This window comes from Cynoglossus semilaevis, chromosome 3 (genome assembly GCF_000523025.1).
Source record: "Cynoglossus semilaevis isolate Cse_v1.0 chromosome 3, Cse_v1.0, whole genome shotgun sequence".
In the NCBI taxonomy this organism is placed as follows: Eukaryota; Metazoa; Chordata; class Actinopteri; order Pleuronectiformes; family Cynoglossidae; genus Cynoglossus; species Cynoglossus semilaevis.
Window position 1 is genome coordinate 10,098,745 of NC_024309.1, and position 18,504 is coordinate 10,117,248.

General features: G+C 39.4%; 5 protein-coding genes across 5 annotated transcripts in view; 4 read left to right on the top strand and 1 right to left on the bottom strand.

The window, feature by feature from the left end:
- Window positions 1–823: 823 nt before the first annotated feature.
- On the top strand, window positions 824–10,150 carry LOC103377257 (fms related receptor tyrosine kinase 3). Its single transcript, XM_008308004.3, has 24 exons — window positions 824–913; window positions 1,363–1,451; window positions 1,788–1,939; window positions 2,293–2,414; window positions 2,791–2,902; window positions 3,007–3,146; window positions 3,393–3,568; window positions 3,726–3,864; window positions 3,975–4,152; window positions 4,241–4,341; window positions 4,437–4,551; window positions 4,829–5,028; window positions 5,120–5,232; window positions 5,310–5,442; window positions 6,389–6,493; window positions 6,740–6,850; window positions 7,138–7,294; window positions 7,385–7,494; window positions 7,585–7,700; window positions 8,148–8,270; window positions 8,375–8,486; window positions 8,578–8,677; window positions 9,026–9,131; window positions 9,277–10,150. The coding sequence occupies exons 1-24, from the start codon at window positions 847–849 to the stop codon at window positions 9,466–9,468; spliced, it is 3,069 nt and encodes a 1,022-aa protein (XP_008306226.2). The 5' UTR covers window positions 824–846; the 3' UTR covers window positions 9,469–10,150.
- A 464-nt stretch (window positions 10,151–10,614) lies between these two features.
- Window positions 10,615–12,005, top strand: LOC103377256 (2-oxo-4-hydroxy-4-carboxy-5-ureidoimidazoline decarboxylase). The gene is made up of 2 exons (XM_008308003.3): window positions 10,615–10,836; window positions 11,605–12,005. Exons 1-2 carry the CDS (start codon window positions 10,662–10,664, stop codon window positions 11,952–11,954), a joined length of 525 nt encoding a protein of 174 aa, XP_008306225.1. The 5' UTR covers window positions 10,615–10,661; the 3' UTR covers window positions 11,955–12,005.
- Window positions 12,006–12,407: 402 nt separating this feature from the next.
- LOC103377254 (2-oxo-4-hydroxy-4-carboxy-5-ureidoimidazoline decarboxylase-like) lies at window positions 12,408–13,720 on the top strand. The gene is made up of 2 exons (XM_008308002.1): window positions 12,408–12,582; window positions 13,386–13,720. The coding sequence occupies exons 1-2, from the start codon at window positions 12,408–12,410 to the stop codon at window positions 13,718–13,720; spliced, it is 510 nt and encodes a 169-aa protein (XP_008306224.1).
- A 289-nt stretch (window positions 13,721–14,009) lies between these two features.
- Window positions 14,010–15,128, top strand: LOC103377253 (2-oxo-4-hydroxy-4-carboxy-5-ureidoimidazoline decarboxylase-like). Its single transcript, XM_008308001.3, has 2 exons — window positions 14,010–14,436; window positions 14,741–15,128. The coding sequence occupies exons 1-2, from the start codon at window positions 14,253–14,255 to the stop codon at window positions 15,088–15,090; spliced, it is 534 nt and encodes a 177-aa protein (XP_008306223.1). The 5' UTR covers window positions 14,010–14,252; the 3' UTR covers window positions 15,091–15,128.
- Window positions 15,129–16,022: 894 nt separating this feature from the next.
- The window catches only part of pdx1 (pancreatic and duodenal homeobox 1), a 5,054-nt gene continuing 2,572 nt past the window's right edge, over window positions 16,023–18,504 (bottom strand). Inside the window, exons 2-3 of the mRNA XM_017031464.2 lie at window positions 18,303–18,504; window positions 16,023–16,700 (exon numbers count right to left, since the gene is read on the bottom strand). The exon at window positions 18,303–18,504 is cut by the window's right edge and continues 1,323 nt beyond it. Coding sequence (XP_016886953.1) covers window positions 16,282–16,700; window positions 18,303–18,504 — 621 coding nt within the window. The 3' untranslated portion in view covers window positions 16,023–16,281. The remainder of the gene's footprint in view (window positions 16,701–18,302) is intronic.

Here is an 18,504-nt window from a genome sequence, read left to right on the forward strand (position 1 = left end):
GATAACAGGAAATGCAATGCATGGACGTTACAATTATTAAAACCTAATACACACAGCTAATGTATGATTTATGACACGAATCATGATGCAACAGGTGTAAAAAGTGCAACACTATTGTGGACTGAAATAAAAAATATATTACCAAAATGATCAAGTTTTTATCAGGTATAGAATCAAACAAGCAAATGAAAAATGTTAAATAATAAAAAAGAAAAACACGAGATGTTGCAATAGACTCTAAGCCGACCAAAGAGACCACTTCTTCTTTCAGCCCCTGTTTATTTCATGTTTTTAAATAGGGGTGCATTAAGGTGACAGGTAGTGACACATTATAAGAATAAAAAGAATGCTTCATAGTTTTTAGTGAAGACTTTACACTGGAGAAAATAGGACCATAAAAAACTTTCATTGTTTTAGTTAATCATATTTTTTGTCAGTTCATCTACCAACAGTTGGGTCAACAGTTGTAAATGATGGCCTTGTTATGTTCAAGGTACATTCATTTATATTTATCAAACATATACTTTTCTTTCGGTGAATTCGTAATGATAACAAGAAGGACTACATTATTTAAAATCCATTGCATGTTAGACAAATGCTTTAAAGCAACAACTGTTGAAAACACACCTATAACAAACATTTGTTCCCGTTCCTATGCCTTTGATATTATTTTAGAGACAGGAATTAATTACACAAATAAGAATTTGCCTTGCAGGTAAACAAACAGCAAAAGAAGAAAGAAACAAAATAAATATTGTTGCACTGAATCCTGTCAAGAGCAACAGATACTGGGCGGAGCCAGTGATGTCACCACTGTTTTAAAAAGGAAGGTGAACTGAAGATTACATGAAAGTTATTGTCAGTTATGTGAGAGGAAACACAGCATCAAGTGCAGAGGAGAAGATGACTGCAGGTGAGAAATGGTGTTTATTATTTCTTTACTATTTATTTTTCGGTCCGAAGGGTCAACCTCATAAACATACAGTATATCAGGACCATTAGTCAAAACTAATAGATCATGAAAGCCAAAACACAACTTATTTCTTGAGGTATTGATCCAGGTACTAAAAAACAGTCTAGTGTGTTAGGATCTTTAAATACCAAGGTCAGATTTCATTACTACTGTACTGCATTCAGTGTATTTGCATGTAGCTTTACTTAAAGGTTTAAGCATCTCAAGAGGATTATTTGCCCCTGAGCTATTTCAACAGTTGCTGAACTGAAATTGACGCAGCTTACTAAAAAGTTGACCAGATTCTTTAATCAAAATATATATATTTAAATTATTTATTTCAAATTACAGGTGCATACTGGCATATTTCTTTTTTATGATTTAAAAAATATTTTTTCTTTCTCTGAAAGCCGCTCTTCTCCTGATCAGTGGTGTTGGAGTTCTCTGCTCAGCTCTTGTTGCAGCACAGACTGCAGCACCATGTGTGTCCAGTCATGAGGTAACAGCTATCTAGCTATCATAATGTTTAAACTGGTCTGTAGCATATCAATCTATCTCTGTTGGCTTCTTTGAAAAACTAAATTACCACATATAGACTTCTCCATAAAAAAGCACATGTTTGAGTGTCTTGTGAAGGTAATTCATGCAAAGAAAAACTAAAAAAATAACCCAAAAAAAAAAAAAGAACTGAGAGGAAATGTCACAAACCTGACTGTAATGATTTGTGTTTCATTTCTGTTTACCAGAAGGCAAATTCTCACTGATTGTATTTCCATACCACCAAAATGGATTTAGTTGGAACAGAGTTTATAAATGCCATGGGTTTGTCTTTCAGGCGGTGTGTTTTGCACCAGCAAATCATTTGAATGCATCTCATCCTGTCAGCCTCGAAGTGTGTGCTGGCAAGAGACTGAACATATCACTATCAGGCTTCACTGAAAACAATGTCTGTGGCTGGATCCGAGAAAATGTGACCCTGGTGACTGTGTATGTGAATTTTGTCTTAATTTATTTATTCTTACGGGCGAATGATCAGGATCATATGGATAATTAAAATGATCTTCTGGGCAGTAATCAAAACTTTTTGAATGAGGTGAAATATCTGGAGTCAGAACTAAAATCCAGGAAAATTGTTTAATTTATTTTAATATTTAATCCTAGAATGCTACAGGACCAAAAAACAAAATTGGAAAAAAGGCCAAAAAATTGTTTCATTTCCTGAGATCTCTGGAAGAAAGGATAGTCTGTTTTTTTAAGTTTAATAAGTTTAATTAGAACTCTAACACTTTTCTAACATTTGGCATAAATATTTGCTAAATGTTTTTTTCCATATGTTACAGTAAAAGGCCAAACTCCATTGTCCTGCCACCACTTGCCGAGGCAGACTCTGGAGAGTACACGATCAGTTGTGAAACCACGAATGGAAACACGTACTCAGTTACTGTCTCCCTTCATGTTATGGGTAATGGATCACCTGCTACTGTACAATAATTATAACAGTGTTTCCCAACATTTTTTCAGCTATGACATGTGTTTTAACATTAGTACATTTGAATGGCAAACCATCAAAGAAAGAAATAGGATTCAATTATTCTGTCTGTAACTGTTGCATTGACAAAGAAAAAAACTTATTAAAAAAAAATTATTATTTCACTAAATAAATAATATTTTTCAGACCATTAAATGAAATTTGATTATTTTCTACTGCATGATGATCTCTCAGGGCACACTAGTGTGCCACGGCACAATGGTTGGGGATTCCTCGATAATACCAGACTGTTTATTACAGATAGATTAATAACTTTAGGGTACCAGCTAAAAAATATCCATTTTAATAGGACGTCCCACAAAGCCGCAGCTGCTGCTGGATCAGGTCAACATAAACAGAAGATCCCCGTATTTTAAATGCGTTTCAGAGGGCTGCTCCAGGCCTACACTTGAGTGGTTGGGGTAAGAGGGTAATTATTCAATATGCACAATTTGGCGTGCGTTGTGTAGTGTCATTATACCTTGTTGGGTATTGTCAATAATCAACTTTATTCTTCTTTAAACAGAAAACAGGCTGCAACAGATGTCCCTACAAACCACAGCCGAAGAGCAGAGAGCACAATAAGTACAACCAAATATTACGACACTGAGGTCATGTGCTGTGCTACTACTGAAAATCAAGAATGCACTCAGCTGTACGACTATGGTAATTTAATACTGTACTTAGAGAGATAGTAGAAAAGCCTCTGAAGTTTGTCCAACAATAAATAATTGCCTAAGCAAAGTTACTATTAAGTTTTGTTTTCCTCTTTAAACTAGAAAAGATCAAACAAACAGCATTTTACAGCCCGGGGACATGTAGTGGAAGGGAAATAGTAAAGAGATGTTAAAATACAATACAAGACCTTCAAGTATGTTGCATGACACCATGCTGTTCTGTGACTGTCTTCAGATCTTGAGAGTGATGTCATGAAAGACACTGAGGTTTCTAACCTGATTCTGAGTCCTGGTCAGTCGCTACTGCTTCGATCCAGAATACTGCAGTTGAGACCCCCGTCACCTGTGTGGGAGAAAGACGGCAAGGCGCTAGGTGCTGATGACGTTTGCTCTTCTACAGTTGAAAAGAAGGTACCATCTGTTCATTTAAATTCATTTATCTACTTATCTTATGTCAGGATGGAAGATAAGATGGAAAAAAACCTTTGACCTTTGAATAAATTACTCTAAATATTTAAACCTACAAATCATTTAATGTTTTAAAAGTGTGTGTGTGTTATTTTTTAAGATGTGCATCAAAAATGACTCCCATTATCAAACAAGGATGACCTACCTGTTCATCAAGTCAATCAGGGTGGAGGACAGTGGAACCTACACCTGCAGGAGTCCAAAAAACAAAACAAAATCTCTTCAGGTCCAAGTGAGAGGTTAGTAATGTTACTTTAAACAAAACCCCAGCTTTTTTCCTGAACAAATATGAATTCCTTACATCTGTCTTTCCTGTACACATTCTGATTTTGCCTTTGGACCCTCTCAGCCGAAGGTTTCCTCTCCGTCCACTTGAATGAGAGCAAGATTGTTCCAGCTGAGAATTCAAGCAGGACCTGTTTGGAGGCCGATGTTTCCTACCACCCTGTGCTGCAGAACTGCTTCTGGGAGGCTCCCGATAAAACCATCACCAAATGCATGCTGAAAAAATGGGTAACAACACAAAGGTACGATTGTCAGGTGGCGTTTGTAGTTCTCTAATCCATCTCCATCTGGGAACGGTTGAATGTGGAGATTAACTGACCCTTGTTTTAGGAGCGTGAAACTGTGCACACGGCTCATATCAGGGGACTACAAGTTACACGCTGAAGCCGGAGGAAAAGAGGAAACAAAGACTATATCAGTGTGCGTTGTGGGTAAGATGTGTATCATGAAGCAAAAAGGCTTTTGTTCCACACACAATTATTCAACTTTCATGCACAGGTATTATTACTTTTGCCCTTTGTTTTAGATAAACCAAACTTCAATTTCGGGTTTAACAACATTGATGATACCCTCATTGTTGAGACTGTGAGTCTCGTCCCAGCAAATTACACCTGGATGTTGTGTTCCTCGTCAAATGACAGGTATGATTACAGTCAGAAAAAAAAAACTTTTTTTGTCAATTCTAATGTAAAAATCAACGTTGCAAGTAAGTCCAAACTGTCCCTGGGGAGAGGGTGACATGACTATAATATGAGTTTGATCTAATGAGACATAAAAGCTTCATCAAAGCAAACTAATGAGGTTTGCTGCCTTACAGCAACTCGATTACAAAATGAAAAAAATTATCTCATAAAAACGGTATTTAATACTGCCTTAAGGAAAAGAGATTTAAACGTTCTTATGTCCCTAATCCTTCAGCTGTGAAGATGATTACCAATACAAAGAAATCCCAGAATCCTCACACACAGACACTGACACCTTCTGCCAAAAAACACAGTGGAGTTCACTCGGAAGAGAGCAAGGGAATGGAAGCCAGGTAAAGTTTTGCCTCCAAAACTCTGCAGGCTTCTGGTGTTCCTCTTCAGTTAACTACCCACCGTCACCCGAGGCTTTTAGAGGTATAAACATCTAAATGTAAACAATAATTCGCAACATTTTTGGTTAGCATTATCATAAGACACCTTTACGGCTACCCTTTTGTGTTCGTAGGTGTTAATGATTCCAATAATAACCACATGAAGCTTCTGAAAGTTGGGACCTTCGTCCTGCTCCTGGCCTTGGCCTTTGTCAGTGTCCTGCTGATGTACTTTGTCAAAAAGAAGGTAACGGTCAGAAACTGTCATATAAAAACAAATACACACAAAAAAAGAGAGTGACATCTTCCCTCTGCTTCTAACAGAAACCCCAGTACAAGCCCCACCTGCAGATGATCCAGATGGTGGGACCCAGCGACAATGACTACATCTACATCAACTTTAAGGACTTTGAGTACGACAAGAAATGGGAATTTCCCAGAGAGAACCTAGAACTGGGTATGGCTCACACAGTCCATGACTTCAGACCTGAAGAGTGTTTGTTTTGAGTTATTAAAAGAGCAGGAACAGTGTGTTTGACACTTCATGCTAATTTTCACCAACAGGACAGGCCGAGATGCAAACCTCAACAACATTTGAATATAACCCAACAGATCTTAAAAACATACAGACTAAACTGATAATGTGTTTGTTGTGCAGTTGATGTGATGTGATGGGGGAATATGACATGTTATGGTAACTTGATGCTACTCTGGCTAATCCAGTGACCTAGCCCTTGCCCTTCAGTCTGTGTGCTTGTTCACAGATTGGCTTAGGCGAGGGGCCGTTATGAATTTGAATAGAGAATGTACTTGGGAGTTAGTTAAAAAAGATTTGCATCAGAGGGCCCTATAGTGAACCTGTCCATTATGTGTACCTCTGTGTCATTAGTTTTCCCAGGAAAATCCACAGGTGCACCTGTAAAGTCAAACAAACATTTGTTTTTTCCACCTGATTCAGGTCTAGATGAGTGATTACCAGTGTGGTGTGTGTTGCCAAATGCAGACTTGTAATATTATTATAATAAATAACTATTTCTATTATTTCTCTTAAAAATCTATTTTTTATTTATTTTTAATCTGATTAATTTGGTTCCTTTTGACAGCCCTGGTGATAACACAAATAATAGATATATATACACCATGCTGTGAACATTTAAAAGTAGAGGACAGATAAAAACCAGTGACCATCATGTAGGACTTACAGGGACATCGTATCTTCTCAGGCGGAGAGGACTTCAGTTTACTCACATTAGCTACATCTAGTCTTTGAATATTGTGTTTTTTGTCCAGTATGTCCATATGTAGAAGGGCTGTACATTCGAATAAAAACAAAAGTATATTGAAGGAAGTGAAAACCAAGTCATTTTGAAATCTCACACAGGATGTGCCTGGTTCCTCTGCAGGTAAAAAACTGGGCTCTGGGGCTTTTGGCATGGTTGTCCAAGCTACGGCCTATGGTATCAACAAACCTGGAGTCTCGCAGCAGGTGGCTGTCAAGATGCTCAAAGGTCAGACTTCCATGACTATATTCTTGGATAGGTTCCCTCCCGTATGTTAAGTTTAGCTGTATGGCCACAGAGTGGGTGAAATGAGGGGCCGCTCGACAAGGTAAAGGCAATTTGCATGAATCCCCTCCAGAGAAAATCAGATGTAGATGTTAGTTTGCATAGGTCTCATAAACAAGTGCTGGTTGAATAAGTTCCAGTGTTATGGAGAGGTCAGTTCAAAGGCCGCTATGGTTTTTGTTCCAACAGAGAAACACGAGATGGTGGAGAAAGAGGCTTTGATGTCGGAGCTCAAGATGCTGACCCACATCGGTCAGCACAATAACATCGTCAACCTGCTGGGAGCCTGCACAGACATTGGTACAGTCACGGCAACGAGTCACACATGCACAATAAACAAACAACACCCAATAGCAGGTGTTCTTTCCTACGAACAGTCACGTGGTGCGGTGGTTCCCAAAATGCGGGGCAGGCCCCCTTAGGACATTAAGCTTATTTAATATTTTATTTATTTGTGTCACAGGAGACTAAATTTGCTGTTTGTAATTTTATTTACTTCATTTACTACAACTAGAATGTGCTGCAGTCACCTAACTGCTAGTGCGAACATTGTTTGTCTCCCTCCACCCCCCTCGCCCCACTCCCAGGACCCATTTACCTGATTTTCCAGTACTGCCATAACGGAGACCTCCTGAACTACCTGAAGAACAACAGTGAGCGTTACTACAAGTCTGTGACTGACGCGTTCAACAAGGATCGTTTCAGCAGCCTCTACCAAAACCTACAGCCTCAGGGAAATTCAAGGTCAGGTGCATGCAAATGAGGAAACGAAGGCCACCTGCCTCCACATTTCAGTTTAAAACTCAACACAATTTGACAAATGGATTTTCACAGTGACCAAAAAACAGCAGTGGACCCCTATGTTCCCATGTACTCTACAGCCACCAGGGGGCAGGAGGATGTTGGCCTCCTGTCCATAGCCTGTGAGATGAACGAATATGAAGGTAATAAAAAAAAACAAAGAAAGAAAAATAAATATACGTGTTACTGTATACAAATATGTATAGATTTTGTTTTCCTGCAAACTTCTGCAGAGATGTATGAGAAAGAGGACGATGAAACAGATGACCTGCAGGCCCTGACCTTTGATGACCTGCTCAGCTTCGCCTTCCAAGTGGCCAAAGGCATGGAGTTCCTGTCCTCCAAGAATGTAAGAGACAACCGGGACATTTCTGTCCCACATTTGGTCTATTCACAGACAAAGATGTTGATTTTCAATGTTTCATCAAAGACAAATTGCATTAGTCTGATTCACAAACACACCGTAGTCTGTAGTATTTGTGTATAATATTTATATTTATAAAAATATAATATTTTTTACCAAAGGATCCCTGACTTTGTGTTGATAGCTGTTTTGTCTTTTGGCCTCAGTACCCCATGACAACACTATTCTAAGATTTATATATAATTACTCTGTGTTAAAGCTAAAACCTGGGATGTAGCCAAAGTCATGTGAAGGGTAACAATAATAACCACTTGCCCAAAGGTGTGCAGTGCAAATCATTTACACTGTATTTTTGGCCATCGTCCCTTGTGTACTGTGACTGAGCGTGTGATACAGAGTCATTTACTGACCGGCGCTTGTATCTGTCTCCAGTGCATCCACAGGGATTTGGCCGCTCGCAACGTCCTGGTGACAAAAGGTCGACTGGTGAAGATTGGAGACTTCGGTCTGGCCCGCGACATCGACAACGACTGCAACTACGTTGTGAGAGGAAATGTATGTGAAATGACAACGCTGTTTCTCTGTCGACGCCCTAATCCACCACTTTTCACACGTTAGGTTGAGTGTGGTTTAACTGTGGTTTCCTTCACTCACCGAAGGTGCGTTTACCAGTGAAGTGGATGGCGCCGGAGAGCATCTTTCAGGGCATGTACACCATGAAGAGTGACGTCTGGGCGTATGGCATTCTGCTCTGGGAAATCTTCTCACTCGGTAGCTTTCACTGACAAGTGCCGTCCACATGCAATGTTAATCATTCAACAAACAAACAGGTATAAATCTCCTTTGTTGGTGCATTGTGCAGGTGTTACTCCATACCCCGGGATTAAGGTGGATCACGCGTTCTATTCCATGATCGAGAGTGGGTTCAAGATGGAGTGTCCGTACTACGCCAATGAGTCTGTGTACGTGTCCTAATGTTTGTCCACATATTTGATATGGTACATAATTATACAACACTGTAAAAACTGTAACAAGTAAAACTTGAACTGGCATCTGGCAATTGACCATTTTCTAAAGGGAACTGATACAAAAGTTTGTCAATGTCTGTTATGGGCGAGGCTGTGGTTAGAAACAACAACACATTAACTGCATATGTATGAATATAGATGCTGGTGTCAGTAATACAACCATATATTTAACCAGAACTGAATTGTTACTTTGTATTCTAATTAGTCCATGTTTATGACACATGTGGGTCACATGTATCTAATTCAACCATGTGACCACATGATTCTTTCTTCCTCTGTTAGGTACGAGACCATGTGCATGTGCTGGGCTCTGGAACCTTCCAAACGTCCGTCCTTCTCCAAACTGGTGTCCTTCATGTGCAACCAGCTGACAGACAGTGAGGAGAAGGTGAGGCCGTGTTCCCGCCCAGAGTTCAAGTCCTTCTCCTTTCTCTATGAGAAGAGGATCTAAATGTTGCTGACCTTATGGTGAAATGACTCCTCTGCTCCTTCTTCTTCTTCCTTCTTCTTGACAAACTTTCTTCCTCTTTCAGCTCTACCACAACATGATGGACCAAACGTCCAGCGAATACCAGAATGCACCTGCAACTTTGGAAATTTTGGCAAAGGAGAAAACGGCACAGTCACTTAATGACTACTGTTCAACACATGAAACTAAAGAAAACAAGGCAGAGGTTTTTGATACAGCTGAGGAGAAACTACTGAAGAAATGTGACGTTGAGTAAAGATCTTTATCTGAGTGTATGCTGATGATCAGATCCTATTTTTTACCTTTTATACAATACTTTCTTTTCTCAGAAGCTAAAATGCACTGCTTTCTATTTATATAAAATCTGATGCTATTCGGGGATTGAATTTCCATATGTTTATAAAATACCTTTGAATATTACAGAGGTCTCAAATGAGCTGAAGTCAACTGCAGCCACCACCATTTCATTGGATGGCCATGTTAGTGTTCCATCTATAAAGCTAATTTCTATTCAATATAAATGCAATGCTCATTTGTTATATTTGTGTAAAACAGGCCAAATAACATTTGTGTTATTGTTGCTGTTTTTATATATTTTTTGAGGTTTTTTTTTTTTAATATTTGCCTAAAATCGCTGCATTAATCTGCATTATGTCTACAGCATATTTGGTAAAGTGCTCAATGATCCAAAATGTGTTACAACAGACAGTGACTATTTCCTTTTTATACAATTAAACATGATTTTGGGCTATTTTTTTACTGTTTAACTCTGTTAACTCTGAAGTTTGATATTTGATTCAATTTGTCATTCCATGTCCTTTATACCATATATCTCCCTCTTTTGTTATGAACCTCTACACCTGCAATCAAATGTACTTTACTTCATAATTAATAAAATTATCTTTTAATGTTTGCATTAAAAAGTTATTACTTGCAAATATTTGACTTTCATCTGCTGTCAAGAATCATATTTTTGTGTCAACAGTGAAGTCAAGAGATAAGGCTGGTTTAACTGATTGAACAGGCAACAAGGGAAAATAAGAAAGGGGTATATACCGTACACAGACACGGGTGGGTATGGTTAGAAGGTCACCTTGGAAGGAAACATGGTGGACGGGGGCAGGTAGACGAGGGTGGCCATGGGCCCATGAAATAAGGAGCGAACCAGAGAACACAGGCTGAAACACAAGAAAACTGAAAGAGAGAAACCACAAAGAACTGGAATCATAACACAGGAAGCCAAACCTCAGAGTATTTTGACGAACTGCTCAGAGTTTAAACTAGTAAAAAAAAAAATTGAATGTGGGTATTGCTCATGGAATCAGTAACCACCTGAACAGAGGCTGATGTTCCCACAGTGTTCCCTGCTCAGCAGGGTATTGACCTCTCCGGTCCAAAGGTCAGCTTTAACCCTGTGTGTAGCAGACACAGACACAGACACACACAGACATGGACATAACCGCAGTAAACTCCCTCCACTATGAAGATTTTGTTAGTGTTTTTGGGAATGTGGTGGAGAAATGTCCTATTGTCGCAGCTGCAGTGTGTTCACAGCGTCCTTTCAACAGTTTGAACAGTCTGGAGGCTGCGATTAGCGAGTTTATTGATGCTCTACCACAATCCGGTGAGATAATATTTTTTCTATATCAAATCGTTCCCATCGTCAACTTCACATTCAACTGATGTTTGTTTTTTTTTCTGTGCCAGTAGATCTGTTGTTAAGCTATTGTTAGATAATAAGTTCAGCTGAGGTTACTCTACCCTCCATGACTGAAGACATTTGAGTCTGAAACCGTGTGAAGGACGCAGGTTGATACTGATACTCTGTGGTCTAATTTTTAAATCTGGATTTAAAATATTATTTTGTGCAATGGGGTGGCGCTTTGGCCCAGAGGCAACGTCTCTGTCATTGGTGTGAAACCCCAGGGTTCACCTCCTGGGCAAGTTTGAATCCCGGTTAGGGCGGTTGGTACCTTCCAGTGAACTCACCACCTGCAGGAAGGTTTAGGTACGGTGCAATGTGATTTGGGTGGCGACTGCTGCCCCCGCAACCCGGTAACGGATAAGCGGATGAAAATGGATGGATGGATGGATGGATGGATTTTGTGCAATGGTCGGACAAATGAGTGGGCAACCAAATGTTCTGAGAAGTGAGACAACAGGGAAGAACACACTCAAATGAAAGGTTCTGTAGGTTTAAGTTAAAAAGCTCTCCACTTGTATAACAGGTTCTCCAGGCAAGAGCTGCAGCTGATAACCATTACACAGTTAAATTAGAGTTACAGTTAAATTCAATGCATGTTAAGATCACATCGAGCAGAGTAAACATGACCTCTGACCTCTGAAATGCTGGTTCCCAGGGTGACGATTCTCCCTCTTTGTGTGCGTCCAGGTAAAGAAGGAATCCTCAGGTGTCACCCAGACCTCGCTGGCAGGGACCTCCAGAGAGGAACCCTGACCAAGGAGTCCAACGAGGAGCAGGCCAGAGCCGGTCTGGACGCACTGGAGTCCACAGAAGCCTCACGCATGGCTCAGCTCAACCAGCAGTACAAGACAAAGTTTGGGTTTCCTTTTGTCATCTGTGCTCGCATGAACGACAAAGACAGGATTTTACAGCAGCTTTCTGAGCGCTGTGGGAATGAGGTGGAGCTGGAGAGGGAGCGCGGCATAGAGGAGGTGAAGAAGATCTGCAGCCTACGTCTCCACGGCCTGGTGAACACTGAAGCTCGGAACAAGTTATAATTATTGACTAATGTGAACTACAACCTTAATAAACAAAAATTATACACAGTAGGTGTTTTGTTTTTTTAAGAGAGACTCCCAATAAAATAAACAAAAATTACAAAATTATAGCTAATATGACAAGTTGGATTTTTCTCATTTATATGTTATTCTACAGAAAAACAAAAAGTTACAAATGTTGAAAATAAATGACTAAATAGGCTAGGTAAATGTGGGCGCTACTTAATCTTAGCCTAAAGGCAGAGACCCAATGATGATGCAAGCACTTAAGTTGTAAGTGCGGTTTTGACGACGGATCTGATGATTTAATCTTATGTCAACAATGGAATATGACACTAATTCAACTACAGCACAAGCTTTAATCATATTAAATCGTAACACCCAGGTTTGCCTCATAGGTTCGCTTTCCGAGAACCTTGGTGTGACAGAACAGCTATAAATTTAAAAAACACAATGGACATCAGTGCAGTCAACAATCTTTCATTTGAAGATTATTTTAATGTGTTTGGTAATGTGGTGGAGAAGAGCCCGTTCATCGCTGCTGCTCTGTGGTCGCGGCGTCCTTTTAACTCTCTGAATGATATGCATGTTGCCATTGATCACTTCATCGACGATCTGACAGAATCAGGTGAGAGACACACTGACATTTTTCAGGGAGCACGTACTGTACCAGCCTCCGACACCAATTATCATCTGTGTTGTTAATCGTTAAATTAAATTATTCAAGACCCCCACGAGCACTTTAACTGTTTGAATGAAGTCAACAGTACAGTGTGTACTGTTTTAAATATTCAAAAATACAAATTCTAACTTTGATCCAGCTACAGGCAAGGTTGACCGTGAATAGTTACATTATGTTAAACTCAATATCTGAAAAAACACCATCAAACAGTCACAGAAAAGCAGATAAGTGACTTTAGACACTGCAGGGTGCACTGCTATTTACTAAGTATACTGACTGGTTGGTTTGTATTAGTCACAAAGGGGTTTTTTTATTATTTACATATGTTTAATATACATAGAGCTAATGCCAAGGGGCTGCAGAGAGACCTGCAGGTGACAGAGTTATTGTATGAGCCGGTGATGTAGGTCTGACCAATAGGAGAGTTTTTAGAATTTTTTTTTTAATTTTTTTAAGTTAAAATAAGTAATTTCTCTGTTGAATTGTAATGTTGGTAAAAAGACAAAAAAAAACTTTCTAAAGAAATTCATTGCTAGTTATTAGATCTTCTTCAGCAGAACATATCAGTTTTGCAGTTGGGGAATAACATTCAAGGGAGGTCACCGCTACTTATCTTCCAGCAAACCAAATTCTTCTGGTCTAATTCAGAGCTGGGTCATTTCTTTTCCACTTTATACTCACATACATGCAGTCTTATACTTTTCCAATTTGAAATTACCGTACTGTAATAATACTTGCTGTGTGACCAGGTAAGGTGGGGCTGCTCAGGTGCTACTCAGAACTTGCCGGCAGGGATCTGCAGGGAGGAACCTTAAGCCGGGAGTCACAGGAGGAGCAGGCCCAAGCTGGACTGTACACACTGCAGTCCTGGGAGGCCTCGCACATAACCCAGCTGAACACCAAGTACTGGGAGAAGTTCGGGTTCCCCTTCATCATCTGTGCTAGAATGAACGACAAAGACAGGATTTTACAGCAGCTGTCTGAGTGCTGCAGGAATGAGTACGTGGTGGAGTTTTTGCGTGCAATCGAGGAGGTGAAGAAGATCTGCCACCTGCGGGTCCAAGCCCTAGTCCTCACCGACTAAAATGGTCAAAAGCTGTAATTTTTATTGCTGTCTTAAAAAAAAACATTCATGAAAACCACATGTCTGCATTTTCTGTGTAATTTCTGAATACTTATATAATAATAGAACAGTAGTTTGAATTTGTAAATAAAGATTTTATGTAGAGGAAATGGACAATGACACAGCAGCAAGGCTCTGACACTACCTTAGATTCAAAAATAAAATTGCATCCAGCAGTAAGAAATACAAAAAAAATCCTACTTGCAAAAACATTATAATTTAAAATATTCAGTTAAGCTTTTGATGATGTATCAAATATTTCACTGAAACTCACTGTTTGTTTGGAGATATGGGAGTGAAAAGGTGAAGACAGGTGAAAACAGCCCTACTGACTTACAAATGAATCAGTGTCTGAGGAGTTTCTATAAAAGCAGGTACAGTATGTACGACTGTACTCTAAACCTGTTAGGCTGGTGTTCATATCCTTCCTACTTCCAACAGCAGGTTGCTGCCTCTCTAGGCTGGTGTCTAAAGACAAGCTATAGCGTAACAAATGACAACAATGAACATCAACACAGTCAACAGTCTTCCATACGAGGATTTTGTAAGTGTTTTCGGCAACGTGGTGGAAAACTATACCATCGTTGCTGCTGCTGTTTGTCTACAGCGTCCTTTCAACAGTCTGAATGACTTGGAGGCCGCAATCTGTGACTTCATTGATGCTCTGCCAGAAACAGGTGAGACACAAAACCATTTTAGCAGCATTTAGAAATACTTGTCAATATTTCTGCTCTGCCTGTGAGTCTGTGGTTGTCAAAGCAGACTGGGAAGAGAAGCAAAAGTGAAGCAAAAAAAAAAACAGGTCAAGCTGGAAATGTAATTAAGCTAAGACGTGTGGTTCTTAAAGCTACAGCCTTGTTTGTTTATTTTTTTCCTACAGTGGGGAGATTGCACTGATCTGTTGTTTTAATTCTTTTATCAGAGGATAATAGCAGTTCTGTGGACATTACAGTGCAGTATTGACTGGTCATGTCTGTCCAGGTAAAGAAGGAATCCTCAGGTGTCACCCAGACCTCGCTGGCAGGGACCTCCAGAGAGGAACCCTGACCAAGGAGTCCAACGAGGAGCAGGCCAGAGCCGGTCTGGACGCACTGGAGTCCACAGAAGCCTCACGCATGGCTCAGCTCAACCAGCAGTACAAGACAAAGTTTGGGTTTCCTTTTGTCATCTGTGCTCGCATGAACGACAAAGACAGGATTTTACAGCAGCTTTCTGAGCGCTGTGGGAATGAGGTGGAGCTGGAGAGGGAGCGCGGCATAGAGGAGGTGAAGAAGATCTGCAGCCTACGTCTCCACGGCCTGGTGAACACTGACAAGTTGAGCAAAATGTAAAGTATTCTTCTGCCACACCTGCAAGAAAGCCAGTTCCCACCAGCTTTACGGGCAAAAAATATGATGTAGTGCAGTGTTTTTTGAATTATTAAAACAGAAAAATACATGTGACCAAAACAAGGTCCAAAACAGCAAAAAAAAAACAGCCCAGAACTTTAACTGTCCTAGTTCCATTTTGTTTTGGTGAATTTGCCTCAAACATCTGTAACCACCTGAGGAGGAGAGACTAAAAGGTGTGTTTTGTTTACAGTTTTGACTTTTAATATTATAATTAAGAAAATGCTGCAGTTTTTCCTGTTTTATGTTAATACTCTAGTCTAGTTTTGTATTTTGTCACCATGTAGTGGTTCACACACGTTTAGTGTCATCTTTTTAATTAGGCATAAAAGAAAATAAATTCATGTGTTTAATTTGAATTATTTTTATAAAATAATTTCATTATAAAAATTTTGATTTTTCTTTGTCACCGTTTTTATTTTTAGGACATTTAGGCGTCTAAACTTTTGGTCATCAATTCAATGTTGGGAAATGACGTTTTCATGCAGATAAACTGCTCCTTTATATATTCGTGGTGTTGTTTGAAGTATTGTGGAATGTTATACATCCATTTTATCTTTAAATGTATCTGCATTCCACCAGTTCTACTTCAAACACTGTGATATTTCTATGTCAAAAAACAGTTTAATTCAAGGAGCTTTTCTATCATTATAAAAAAAATTAAAAATTCAGGACCATTTCATTTTTTTAATTTAATTTTTACCTTATTTTATTTTTTCTGCCGTAGCTATATTTATGACTATTTATTTTTATTTTTCAAATTTATTCCTAATTTTTGTGTAGCTTCTGATTCATTTCAGTTTTTGTTTTTTTTTTTGTTTTTTGCAAGAAAGACTCCTTTCTTTTATCCTTCTAAGTATAGAAAGTTAGTATAGAAATAATTTACATATTTTTACACTAGCCACTTTAGCAAAAAGACAAAAATTAATCCACGTAGAAATGTGACACCAGTCCTGATTCGTCCAACACAAAGGAAGTCTTCGTTTTCCACCGTGACATTTCCTGCAGCTGTTGGTTCACTTACAAAGGCGCAAAGTAGGTGGATAAATGTGTCTTTCTTGGAGGTAAAAAAAACAAACAGTAATAACAACAATAATCCCAGTAATCTTTAGTTTCTATGTGCGTGTTGTGTGTCTATGCTGACTCTCTGCACCCTGAGGCCGACAGAGAGTGAGTGTGCAGCGGGGAAACCGGCGGGGTGGCAGCGTGAGCTCCGTTCGTGGAGGAGGCGCCTCCTGGCGGCGGCGCAGCTGCAGTGGCCGCGGCAGCTACATCGCCCTGGTCTACCGAGGTGATGGAGGAGTCCTGATCCGGGTCGGCACCTCCCCTCGCCTTCCTACGGTCCTCCTCCTTCTTCCACTTCATACGCCTGTTCTGGAACCAGATCTTGATGTGTCTCTCGGTCAGACTGAGGGTCAGCGCCAGCTCCACACGGCGGGGCCGCGAGATGTAGCGGTTGAAGAGGAACTCCTTCTCCAGCTCCAGCAGCTGAGCGCGGGTGTAGGCTGTCCTGGTGCGCTTGTTTTCCTCGGTCTCTGTCATCACGTAGGGCCCTGAGGTCACAGACACATGTTTGTGTATGAACATATGAACTATTAAATATTTAGGTTTGACTTTGACACGAGTTAAGAACACCGCCATGACACCTTCATGGTGCACAGGATAAATAGCCCGTTAATAATAAGAAGGAATCGGAATGATGATGATTATATTTATTATAATCATCATTATATTTATTATACCCAGAAACACATGTGGGGACGAACCCATGACCTCCTGGCTGGATGACAGCCCCCTTATCCAAGGTGCCCTGTATTCAATAAAAGTTATAGTGGTGAATATGTTTTTTTTAATTATTTTGTGTCATTGAAGAGACCATCGTTCATCCTTCACCAGAAAACTAAACAACTAAACCTACTCAAGTTATCAGTTCAATTCTAAACGCAAAATGTGATTTTGTTGTTGTTGTTTGTTTGTTTGTTTGCTTTGGAATTCTCATGAGATTCCATGTTCTCGTGTGGAAATCCTGACATTTACATTAACTCCAAATTCCACCTCCATTTCTGACCAAGGTGCTTCACAGGCGCAGACAGTAAAAACACCAAGAAACCAAGCACGCGTCATAAAATGATGATAAATAATAATAAATAAAGGGTGCAGCCATAATGTCAAGGACTCAAGCCGAGGTGAAGGGCAATAATAATAAATAAAGGCAGGACCAGTGGACCAGGTAGGTTTAGTCTGGACTGGTCTAGGACTCATCAGGGATCGTCCAGAACCATGTGGTTAAAGACCCCTGAGCAGGAAAGATGTTTTCAGTTTATAAACATATTTATTTTAAACACAGAAAGATTAAAATAATAATATAAGTCATTTAGTTTATAATTTAACATGAATCAAGAATCATTTTCTTAAATTTCTTATTTTTGTTTTTTTTTTAATAGATTTTTTCTTTTTTGTTAATTTTAACATTGAGTTTTTATGGAAGTAAATTAAAATAAGACAGTCCGATTTTTTTTCTACCACTCAGTTCACACGTGACAAAACAAATCTGATTTGACCTGTGCGTAAAACTAGTTTTGTTAGAATGAGAATGGGTTTAATGAGAATCTTTGTTTAAAAAAAGACTAACTAATATGTACTGCATATATATGGTGAAGACGTCATTAATTCGGATTAAACGTGACCGTGTTTTGACTAAAAATAAACACAAATCTTTACATTTCCGCATGTTTCAACACATGTTTAGAATTAAATTAAACTAAACATGATATATGATTTAATCTGTATTCGCTGGAGAACAATTATAGTAATTTTGGCAAAAATCAAATATTTTCACAGCTTAAGACGCTGACCATTTGAGACTTTATGATGTGAACTGTTGTGAAAATATTATATAATATTTGTAAAGAGCAAAACCAACATTTTCGTGATGTCAAACGATGAAGACTATGTTTGGACACAATGACCGACACGGTGAACTGAAACACCAGGATCGTTTGGAGAAATGAAGAGAAAGTTTGTTTCTGAGAATTGTTTTAGGATCAAAATCGCTGACTTTGAAATGATGTCGGGGAAGAATTGTCTATTTGTCTATTACAATTATTGTAGTGATTATATTCATGAATGACAAAGTCGTGGGTTTGGAGGATTACCTGCCCACTGGCCCCTCCAGGTGTGTGAGTGAGACTTTGTGGTTTTCATCCAGGGGAATGGCAGGTGATATCTGCTCTGTTCTGCGGTGTTTCCATACCCTGCAACAGTCTGGAGAGTCTGCTGCTGCTGCTGCTGCTGCTGCTGTTGGAGGCTCTGGTGGTGGTGTTGGTGGAGCTGAGGAACTCCTGGATCTTCTCTCAA

What these genes read in the sequence shown, in the direction of transcription:
- LOC103377254 (XM_008308002.1), top strand. Translation starts at nt 12,408, where the DNA reads ATGGACATCAGTGCAGTCAACAATCTTTCATTTGAAGATTATTTTAAT. An exon ending in CGACGATCTGACAGAATCAG is followed by an intron (nt 12,583 to 13,385) that starts GTGAGAGACACA and finishes CTGTGTGACCAG; the next exon opens with GTAAGGTGGGGCTGCTCAGG.
- LOC103377257 (XM_008308004.3), top strand. Translation starts at nt 847, where the DNA reads ATGAAAGTTATTGTCAGTTATGTGAGAGGAAACACAGCATCAAGTGCA. An exon ending in CCTACACTTGAGTGGTTGGG is followed by an intron (nt 2,903 to 3,006) that starts GTAAGAGGGTAA and finishes TTCTTTAAACAG; the next exon opens with AAAACAGGCTGCAACAGATG. An exon ending in TATATCAGTGTGCGTTGTGG is followed by an intron (nt 4,342 to 4,436) that starts GTAAGATGTGTA and finishes CCTTTGTTTTAG; the next exon opens with ATAAACCAAACTTCAATTTC.
- LOC103377253 (XM_008308001.3), top strand. Translation starts at nt 14,253, where the DNA reads ATGACAACAATGAACATCAACACAGTCAACAGTCTTCCATACGAGGAT. An exon ending in TGATGCTCTGCCAGAAACAG is followed by an intron (nt 14,437 to 14,740) that starts GTGAGACACAAA and finishes ATGTCTGTCCAG; the next exon opens with GTAAAGAAGGAATCCTCAGG.
- LOC103377256 (XM_008308003.3), top strand. Translation starts at nt 10,662, where the DNA reads ATGGACATAACCGCAGTAAACTCCCTCCACTATGAAGATTTTGTTAGT. An exon ending in TGATGCTCTACCACAATCCG is followed by an intron (nt 10,837 to 11,604) that starts GTGAGATAATAT and finishes GTGTGCGTCCAG; the next exon opens with GTAAAGAAGGAATCCTCAGG.